Genomic DNA, 10808 nt, shown 5'->3' with positions numbered 1-10808 from the left:
GCGTGAAGAAAGAAAGAAAGACAACAGCGCCCTCTGAAGGCAGTCTGCACCGTGACGTCATATGAAAAACAAAACAAAAAAAACATGAGTTATACACAAGAATTAAGAATAAAACGTTTTATTTTTATAGTATCCCATGATTCAACATTCAGGACTGTCTGTTTCAACCAATCCATCATTAACCAACAAATCCTCAAAAACAAAATTCTTTTATACCCAAAGATTTTACAAATATATAGAAGCGTGTATGCATGTCAGTCAGACCTCACAGATGCATTCTCTCTAACAGTTTGGTTTATATTTTATACAAAATAGATTCCTGGCTTAGTTATCGAAGAAATGCAATGCTTTAAAAAAATCTAACTGGACAAGAACAGATAGCATGGATTGTCATTTCAAGCTGCTGGTCTGTATGCATGTGTGGCTGTGTTTATTGGTCCATTCTGTGTTCTGTAGGAAGGCAATGAGAGCATCTGTTCTTCCACCTCCTGACAACACTGACGATGACTGACAAAGAGCAAGGCACATCAGGTCAGAAACACAGCTTCGTCACCTTACACTGCGATCTACAAAAGGATCACGACAGAAGAACCGAACGATTGAGTTCACAGCTTCTGATTATCCTGCCCTTTCTTGTGACAGCGCAGCAAAACTTCAACTTTGTACTAAATTAAGCCAACTTTTCAGATCTACATGCCAGCGTGGACATTTATGCCAATGTATTTGAAACCAATATAACAGTGTGGTTACATAAAGAAAAATTTGGTCTAAAAAGAGTGAAAAAGCAAGTAGTCTCAGACTGATTTTAAATCATCTTCGTCTCTACAACATTCATTTCTTCCTGTTTATTTGTCTGTATTCGTCTACCGTTAAAGTGCAGGTAACTCGATTGTTTCAAACTCTCTGCCTGGAGAAAAAGCATTGGTTTCAAAACTGAACTTCAAGTGTGAAGTCAGACACAGCAAGGACAAAGAGAGGAGCTTGATATTTCTCTTTTATCAAAACGGGCTCCTGTCGTATGGGTTTATTGAGAGTTTTAGTGTCCAGAAAGGAGTTAAAAGGGAAAGGAGTGATAAGGGGTTGCCTCATGGTTCTCTTTTCAGTGCTTCTCCAGCCAAGAGGGGGTTTCTCCTCCGGGTAACTTTAGTTTGATGTGGAACTGTTTCAGGGTCTGTTCCAGCTGCTGCTGGTTGCCTGCGAAGTACGCGGCGATGCCGTTGTGGAAGAGAATCAGCTGGTTGTGTAAAACCTTTACCTGAGGAGAAGAGGATGAAATAAAACTGCTGATAAAACTTGATGATGGCCAAAACTGTCATCTAAAAATATGAATCAGAATAAATCTCTGAGGTCAAAGCAGGTATGAAAACACACCTCAACTATTAAACTATTTCAGTAAATTCAAACAATGCATAAGAAAACATTTAAATAAAATAATTTTCAATCAATGTATTGCTGATTATATCCTAAAATGTGTTTACATTTAGATTACTGTATTTTTTGGACTATAAGTCGCATTCATTTAGAACCAAGAACCAAGAGAAAACATTACCGTCTCCAGCCACGAGAGGGCGCTCTATGTCTTCAGTGTAGACTACAGGAGCAGTGAGCAGCATAGAGCGCCCTCTGGCGGCTGGAGACGGTAATGATTTCTGTTAGTTCATTTCTCTCGGTTCATGTAAAATTAATTTTGATAAGTCGCACCTGACTATAAGTCGCAGGATCAGCCAAACTATGAAAAAATGTGTGACTTATAGTCTGGAAAATACGGTCACAAGATACATTCGACCTACCTTGTTTTCCTCCAGAAACTTGAGTTTGACTGAGACGTCGATGCGCATCTTTTCGTATTTTTCACGGTGGATCTGGAAACGTTGCTGAGACTGCTCGATTTTGGGAAGCGTGTTGGCATCCCGCGGACCCAGATTGAGCTCCTCTAAATCTGTGCGATACGCATCATACTCAATCCTACCCAAAAAGAGCAAACAATTTAGAGAATGAGGGTTGCTTTGCTCAATAAATGAATATAAAGTAGTGCACAGTGGCTTGTGAAGATCTATTCAGACCTCGCTGCTTCGTATTGCTTGATGTTGACCAAGGTGTCCTCTATAGTTTTATCCACTAGAGTTTTTACACTGGAGATGAAGAAGTTGATAGCTCTTAATAGAGTCTCTCCATTTTTGGCCAGGAGTTTTTGGGTTTCAGCATTGTAGCCGAATTCCTCCTGAAACACATTAATAAATAGAGATTGCATCTGTATTTGCAGCAACTAGAATGACACAGAAACAGATGCACTGCACTGAGACTTTACCACGTCTGCAAATAAATGAATGAAATGAAATGTTGCTCTTCGAGAGCCAATGCAGTTTCTGGAGAGAGTCCAGTCATGAAGTGTTTAGTATTCATGATGGAAACATCAATACCAGAAGTGTGCCCAAAACAGTCCATGAATGAATTATACTGTACGGAAGGCAATCCATATTCTATGCAGACTTATCTGTGTTGGATTAGAGTGAAATATTAGTTTGTAAACACTGCTGGTCAAAAGTTTGGGATCTGTAAGACTTTTAAAAGATTTTAAACGAAATCAAGGCTGTATTTATTTGATCAAAAATACAGAAAAAAGTGTAATATTGGGAAATATTATTATAATCTAAAATAGCGGTTTTCAATGCGAGTATCTGTTGAAGTGTAATTTATTTCTGCAATTAAAACTGTATTTTCAGCATCATTACTCCAGTCTTTAGTGCCACATGATCATCAGAAATCATGAAAATATACGGATTTGTTTATTTTTTTAACCAGTGATTTTTTTCAGTAAATAATAAATAGAAATGTTTTGTAACAAAATACACTTCCATTCAAATATTTGGGGTCATACATTTATTTCATTTTTTTTAACATAAATTAAGACTTATTCAGCAAGGATGTGTTAAACTGATAAAAAAGGTGATAGTGAAAACCTAAGTTTGACAACCAGAAAGTGTGCACTTTTTTTTTTTTGCCATTTAAAACCTAAAAAAAAAATGTATGTAGGATTTTTGTGAGATGATCTGAGATCGTTGACTCTCAAAATACTGATAAAAAAGAGTGAAAACACTGTTAAAATGTGTATGCATCATTTATAACCACATTTAAAATTTAATGCGCTTACCATCCATTTTTTTTTATTTAACTGATGGCATTTTGTTTAAAGTCAAGAGGCTACGGCTGATGCAACATTACAGGGAAAAGCTTCTTTAAATAGTTTTATACTTGCATGTAGCTCGGGTGTTTTGAGACTAAGGTCAGCAAATGCGTCGCCCAGCTGTCTCTGCGTCTGAAGCATCTGCGCCAGCTGCATGCACAGCGTCTGCGCCAGCTTGATAACATGCTCATACTTTCGCTTGTTTTCATGAAGAATCTCGATCTGAGCCTCCAGCTCCAGATCAACCGTACGAGAGCCGCGTCCTAACTTCTCCGACAGAATCTGCTTCGTGCACTGCAAGACAAGTACAAGATACAAAATCTGTTAAAGAGACACGTCACCCAGAAATAAAATGTGCTGTTTGTTTACTCGCCCTCAGCCCAATCAAGATGCAGGTGACTTTTTTTTCTTCGGTAGAACAGTAAAGATTTGCAATTCATAAAATATGCATTTTTAAAAATTCTTAAAAGACATGCAGCTGCCAACTTTTATGAATCACTAAGAAAAAAAAGCGACCTAACAATGCAAATTGGGCAATAAGAAAGGATTTTTTTTAAAGGGGCATAGAGGATATATAGAACTCTGTATCTTTTGTAACAGCAATATTATAGAGAAGACATGAAATATTGAAAGGGATCATATCTGAGAAATGTCACTAGCCAGACTAAAGTAGAATTGCACATGCATGTTAACGCTAAACACGTGGATGACTGACACATGTCATAACCACTAGGACACGAATCCCTCACTTTATAAGTGTTGATGCTCCACTTCCTCATCAGCTCCAGTTTCTCGATGGCAGGACTCTTAATGTCATCAGCGAGGACCACTGCTCCTGACTCTGACAAAGCACCTGATGACAGAACCACATCCGGTTACGAAAATAAGACTAGAAGACTAAAGTATGTCATCTGATTTGATAAGACGATGATGATTGGATAAATCAAGTCAATCAATTTTTACATCCAAGATAATTCTGTGTTTGACAAATCAGATCAGTTCACTGTTGTTACTGTTAACTAAAACAGACTGAACTACTGAAAAACACTGGTGTTAAATAAAATACATTGGAATGAATGAATCATTTGAGTTAGTGATTCAATGATCCATTCATAAAGACAGTCACTTGGTTGGTTTCTAAATGAATCAAGCGTTTTGAATGAATCGTTTGATTAAATGATTCAATGATCCATTCATAAACAGAGTCACTTCCTTTCTAAATGAATCAAGCATTTTGAATGAATCGTTTGATTAAATGATTCAATGATCCATTCATAAACAGAGTCACTTCCTTTCTAAATGAATCAAGCATTTTGAATGAATCGTTTGATTAAATGATTCAATGATCCATTCATAAAGACAGTCACTTGGTTGGTTTCTAAATGAATCAGGCGTTTTGAATGAATCGTTTGATTAAATGATTCAATGATCCATTCATAAAGACAGTCACTTGGTTGGTTTCTAAATGAATCAAGCGTTTTGAATGAATCGTTTGATTAAATGATTCAATGATCCATTCATAAACAGAGTCACTTCCTTTCTAAATGAATCAAGCATTTTGAATGAATCGTTTGATTAAATGATTCAATGATCCATTCATAAACAGAGTCACTTCCTTTCTAAATGAATCAAGCATTTTGAATGAATCGTTTGATTAAATGATTCAATGATCCATTCATAAAGACAGTCACTTGGTTGGTTTCTAAATGAATCAGGCGTTTTGAATGAATCGTTTGAATGAATGATTCAGTGAATCGTTCATTAACAGAGGGACTTACTGCCCCCTACTGGCAGTTTTAGTGTCATATTTATCCATCACAGGCCTAAACCAGCTAAAGTACCAGCACAAAAACACACTCAGCCAAATATTGTTTTAATTATTCCAATCGAAACCCAACTCAAAAATACTGAGATATCATTTTTTTGTCTAATCCTAAACCCCATAGACATTATATTGCGACTGCAGCACATGAATGAATCCAGCTCCATATTCTCCTCAGCTGATAAGTGACATGTGAGATATAGAGGAATAATAAAAAGAGGTGGTTTACGTCCTAATTAATTCACACAGTAGACGAGGATGAAATAATGAAAGGGGAAGTAGATAGGGGAAAAAAGATCACAGACGACCCGGTAATGAGACAGGAACACCTTTCTTTTCAAATTCAAATTGTGCTTTTCTCTGCAACACACTCAAAGAGAAACGCAGACAAACAAATGTGGTTCACATTAGAGGAACTGGACAGAGAGAGGATATTCTAACACTACTCACCTAAAATACAACAACCCTAACCTGATCTCATTTATTACACTGAAAGAGGTGTTTTAAATGAGCAACGTTACACCAGTTTCCGAGCAAGTTGTGAATCTCTGTGTAATCTTATGTAAGCACATTCATTGAGCCATTGCACGAATACTCAGATGATAGTCATGTTCAATGATTAGTTCGTGTTGTACCTGTGTACTCGCCCTCATTCACCGCACAGTCTTCAGGTGAGCTGCTGAAGTGTGATGTGATTGGTCCAGAGGAGACGATGTGTGAAACACCCTGGAAAGAAATAAAATGGGGAGAGAACAAGAATAAAAATATATGATATCACAAAAAAAAGCAGTGTGCCATGTTTTCCGTTTTCAATCATTAATTTCAAAACAGTATCAGTTTTGTACATTTAAAAAGGGTTAAACACATTGGGTACCAGGGATATTAGCTGGTTTAAATCCAAACACTGAAAACTAATTGAGGTGAATAACATAAATTTGACGATACAATCTATAACGGGCATATTATTGGTAAAAACTATTGGTAAATCTGCGGTGTGTGTTATAAGTCACCTTAAATGCACAAGTGCATAAAAGCAAATTAAAGCATTTTGAGTCTTCTTGAGTGCCCTCAGACACCGAAACTAAATACGGTGTGTGTGTGAAAGTTTCTGTGACTGTACAAAGCTCATGAATATTTAATGAGGTAAGCACTAATTAATTCATGATTGTTTTCGTCTGTTGCTAAGAAACTCACCCTGTCATTCTAGTGCCATTGTTTCACATTGTACACATCTGGCGGAACCAAATGCATGTATAATCAAGGGTTAAAAGAGGTGCTAGACACCATTCTCGACTATTTTTGGTGAAACATTGCTTGAAACAGGTACTTTTAGAGGATCAAAAGACAAGAAACAGTGGAAGCGGTGCATGATGGGTACTTACCCTCTGAAACACTTCTTGGTGACTGTCGTCTCCGTTTCTGGTGACTGAGATTTGAGCAGCTGGGCTTCTGTGGGCCTCCTCTGCCATAGCCACCTTCAACACACACACACACACACACACACACACAATAACTAGGAGAACTAGGACAGAAACAGCATTAAAGCTACAGTTCAGATGCAGAGCGCTGCCACCACCAGAAAGCTTTGCACAGCCGCAGCTCGTCAGGCTCGTGAAGGGTTAACTGCAGCACCACAAGCAGAGAAAATACCGCTGTATAAACCAAACTGATCAGGTCAGCTGCTGCTGTAGAAGAATTATTTAACATCAACCGGGGAGTTGTACTACTACAGCTACAGGAATAATAGCCCAGTCTGACTGCACTGCCATCTGGTGATCATTTTTATCAGTTTGGGACACATTTTCAAATACACTAGCATTCACAAGTGTATTCAAAAATGCTATACTTTTATTTAGCGATGATGCATTCAATTTATTAGACATCATTTTCACATATACAACAATGCATACATTTAACTACATCAATAATGAATTAAAAAAAGAAAAAAGAAAAGTTATTTTAAATTATTTACTTACTGCATGTATATCAAATAAATGCAACCCTAAGAGCATAGGAGACTCTTTTGAATGGAATTAATCCTATGCTGGAATATGATAAAATTACATATTTTTTTAAAAAACAGTACAGTATGTGCAGCTAATACACATAATGTTCAGTATAACTGGTGTATAACATAAAGTCTTGACAAAAGAGAAAATGCACCAATTAGGGCTAAATCTGACCTATTATTTTAATAAATATTACATGCTGTAATGCTGTTGAAGTCCGCACCAGAGAGTCCTCGATTTGTCTCATTTAATTTAATAATGAAGGAAAAGTGGACATGCAAAGATGCACCGACACAAGATTTACATAAACACAAAATAAAAACCAAGCAAACACAAAAACAGCAGCTAAAATTATTTTAACTATTTACTTAATTATTTTTTTGTTAAATTAGCATAAGATAAAAAAAATAATTCTGCTAAAAAAATCTTAATAAACAAGTCCCTGATGACTGATAATAGTTTCTATATTGCTTCTATACTGGGTTGCATAAAAATTCATGTAAAAATAAAACAAATAAATGTAAAAGTTGTATAAAATTTTTAGATAAAGATCTACTAAATCAGTGTTTAATTCGTGCTACATAATAGCAAAGGTAAGAACAGATGGAAATTAGCATTCACAATTGAATATGCAATATGGATTTTGACCAGTGCTGATATATTTCAGACTTACAAACACCAATAAACCCTAAAGTGCCTTCTTCAGACACATATGCAAATCAAAGCCAGATATGAGCATTTTTTTGTCACTATTTGGTCTCAGGTTGCAGTTTAAGCTAAATAACAGCATATTTCAAGGTGGTTTGGTTTCTCCGTGCCCTTGCATGTGGCTTAATGTGTAACTATAAAAACAGCTATTAAGGTTTGTGTTCTGCTGAGAGGCTCGGTGAACTGAATCTTCAAGACCGGACGCTTTGTCTGGCCGGTGAAAACAGCACACAGAGTATATTCAGACAGAGCCCTTATAGCCATCTCCTCATGAAAAATTAAAGATGGATCTCTAAAGAAAACTTCTTAGTTAGCAGAAGAAAAGGAAAGAGTTTTAATAAGATAAAGCATCAAATAAACATTTTCTCATCAGGACCGGCTCTAGAACGTCTGGTTGTTATTGTAAAAAGCAAAAAAGTAAAACGAAAAATAAAAAACCCTTGTTGGTAATAGAAGTTGATAGAAGTGTCCTGTTGTTTATAAAAAAAAAAAAAGTTTAAATTATTGGTATACAGTACATACTGTTTTTGTGCCATATCAAAAAAAAAAAGTGACGTTGCAGCAAATGAAAATACTCTATATAATGAAACCAAACTAATCATCTGCTTTCGAAAGAAATGCTCACACTTCTCTGCTAGGAGTCCGCTGTTGCATTAAGAGCATCATTAATAAGTTGAGATGATCACTGATATATAATTATAATTGAAAATAAATCTTATGGCTGATGACCAATAAATGGTTATGTTATTAAAATTCTGAAAAAAAAAAACATATACATAATGTAACATTAACTACATAAAATACTGTAAAATAAAAAACTAAAATAGTTAAATATTTAAATGCAATCATAACAGGGTAAAGAAATGCACCACCACCTGCAGAGAGAAATATAGGAGACCTCACGAAGACATGAGAGAGATATGATTCATAATTCAGTCAGGCATAGGTCTAGCTCTTCTAAACTCACAGAAAACTCGGCTAAATCAAATTAACAGCAACATGCAGGAGTGAGATCAAGCATAAGCCAAGCTTCACATCAGCGTCTGTTTCCACACTGCTCACCGCTTCAACATCATCCTCAATTATTCCACTAGTTTTCCTCTGGGCCTGAGAATCCTCCTCATCCTCATCATCATCACTGGGAGTATATCTGTGTTTTCCAGCGTCCTTGTCCTCACTGATGTCAATTTCAGTCATGTGTGTCTCATCCAGGCTGTTTCTGCTTTGCTCTAGAGAGTCAGCAGTATTTTGAGGGCCCTGCTCATTAGGGCCCGACCGATTATCCTGCGAGGCATCTTTCTCCGAGACAAAACTAGCTTCTGACATTCCTGAAAGTAAACATAGGAGTGAGCCACGGACCGACAGTCTTCCCTTCTTGAGGCTTGAAGGCGTTCTGGCATTATGCTGCACATCACGGAACAAAAGTCTGTCTGACGTACATACAACCTGTAATTATTACAGATCAGATATACCCAGACACCAGCGTTGAATGCTGAAATGAAATTTTCAATGAGAGGGTTTAAAAAAAGACTGCATCCTTGCATTACTTTAGACAAATTCAGTTAATAAATGTGTCCGCTCCATAAAAAGACATTTGCAGCACTTTGTACACCAGTCTACACGACTCACACCCAAAGTGTTTATGGTTCAATAAGGAAACGGATGGTTAAGAGAAGAATTATGAATTATTCTCTTCTATGATGAGCAACAGTGCAGCTTAATGAATAATCTAATCTGTCAGTATGAGTTAACCTAGAAAGTGCACTTATTATGAGCTCCAATTACAGTTTCTCTAAACCAAGACTAAGATGTCATTTTATTATTGAGTTAGACATATTTTCATGTTCAGCAAACGACAATATCAAAAATTATCAATTAAATGCCAAAAGCAAACTCTTACATGTTCATACACTTGATCGGTCAAATTCCATACTGTCAGCATGTAATTAAAATGTGTACATGTTTAAACCATCTTGTGACAGGACATTGTAAATTGTGATGATTCAGTCAGTTTGAAATAAAATATTCATAAAGTTTAAGCATCTATTTCGTTTTGATAGAAGGATGGTAAAAGTAGGCCAAGGAAAACTAAAGGAAATGTAAAAAAAAAAAAGCCAAAATAAAATGCTGAAACCTAATACGGCGAAGGCTTCGGTCACGCTTTGCACGCATTCATTGGAGCGTTCAGTCACGTGACCTAGTTAATATTCATAAGCTAATCCTTTACCACAGTAGAATTCGCATCATGGATACGTAAACCCTTTTTTTTTACTTCCCGACGACACAACACGCACATATACAAGGTGTTTGTTAAAAAACATTTGCTTTGTAAACACAAGCTGCCTTCTTCCTCCCGGGAGTTTCAATCTCTCAGTTGCTACATTGTTGCGCCGCGCGTCACAAAGTTTCGATTGAGTTACTTCCTATTCCTCGAGCGCGTTACAAAACGCCATAAACCTGCACTTTTACTCTCAATGCAGCTTTTATATCAATTATACGAGCGTCATTAAGCATCAGCATAATTGCTATTATATCAATGACTAAGTGACATTCCGTTTTTTTCACCCCCACTCTTCTCATCTCCTCATCATTCAAGGCGTGGAACGTCGACGGTCTGTTATTCTGTCTGGCTGAATTTCCTTCAGTCACTTTTCATCATGACAGGAGAGACATAGGATCATCCCTGCACACTGAAGCCATCACTCACACACACACACACACACACACACACACGAGCAGCGACGCAACAGTTGTTCGTCCAGCAGCACTCACTCACCTGCACGCGGATCACAGCGCGTCTCTTCCACGCTGCACGGATCTTTTCCTAAAAATGGGCTCGGTTTGAGTTCGAGGTACTGTGGGTCTCATTCGACACCCAGCGAATCCCTCCACACACAGCTCAGAGAAAGCCTTTTCAAACACACCCGGAAGAGGACGTGTGTGAGCAGATATTCCTCGAGCCACAGCATGTCTGTCTCCTAGTGGTCAAATCAACAATGCAACATCGGGAAACAATGCACAGCATCACACAGCAACTACACAACCAGCAGCATCCATCAAAACCAGTCTACTTTTCATGTGCTTT

General features: G+C 37.2%; 1 protein-coding gene across 3 annotated transcripts; it reads right to left on the bottom strand.

The window, feature by feature from the left end:
* Nucleotides 1-102: 102 nt before the first annotated feature.
* Nucleotides 103-10726, bottom strand: LOC127952782 (arfaptin-1). 3 transcript variants are annotated; one of them, XM_052551668.1, is made up of 9 exons: nt 10500-10726; nt 8786-9051; nt 6389-6481; nt 5654-5732; nt 3934-4037; nt 3257-3478; nt 2064-2221; nt 1791-1965; nt 103-1255 (listed from the first exon to the last, which is right to left on the bottom strand). In XM_052551668.1, exons 2-9 carry the CDS (start codon nt 9047-9049, stop codon nt 1100-1102), a joined length of 1251 nt encoding a protein of 416 aa, XP_052407628.1. In that variant the 5' UTR covers nt 9050-9051; nt 10500-10726; the 3' UTR covers nt 103-1099. The 3 variants fall into 3 exon arrangements, with proteins under 3 accessions (XP_052407628.1, XP_052407536.1, XP_052407696.1); XM_052551576.1 differs by having other exon boundaries at nt 5642-5732; nt 10500-10720; XM_052551736.1 differs by lacking the exon at nt 8786-9051 and having other exon boundaries at nt 5642-5732; nt 10500-10717.
* Between the last annotated feature and the right edge of the window lie 82 nt (nt 10727-10808).

The sequence above is a fragment of the Carassius gibelio genome, chromosome A1 (genome assembly GCF_023724105.1).
Source record: "Carassius gibelio isolate Cgi1373 ecotype wild population from Czech Republic chromosome A1, carGib1.2-hapl.c, whole genome shotgun sequence".
NCBI classification, from domain to species: Eukaryota; Metazoa; Chordata; class Actinopteri; order Cypriniformes; family Cyprinidae; genus Carassius; species Carassius gibelio.
Note: the sequence above shows the minus strand (reverse complement) of the source record. Positions and strands in the feature narration are given on the sequence as shown.

What these genes read in the sequence shown, in the direction of transcription:
- LOC127952782 (XM_052551576.1), bottom strand. Translation starts at nt 9,049, where the DNA reads ATGTCAGAAGCTAGTTTTGTCTCGGAGAAAGATGCCTCGCAGGATAAT. An exon ending in GAATGAGGGCGAGTACACAG is followed by an intron (nt 4,038 to 5,641) that starts GTACAACACGAA and finishes TTCTGTCATCAG; the next exon opens with GTGCTTTGTCAGAGTCAGGA. An exon ending in TCAAAACACCCGAGCTACAT is followed by an intron (nt 2,222 to 3,256) that starts GCAAGTATAAAA and finishes AATGTGTTTCAG; the next exon opens with GAGGAATTCGGCTACAATGC.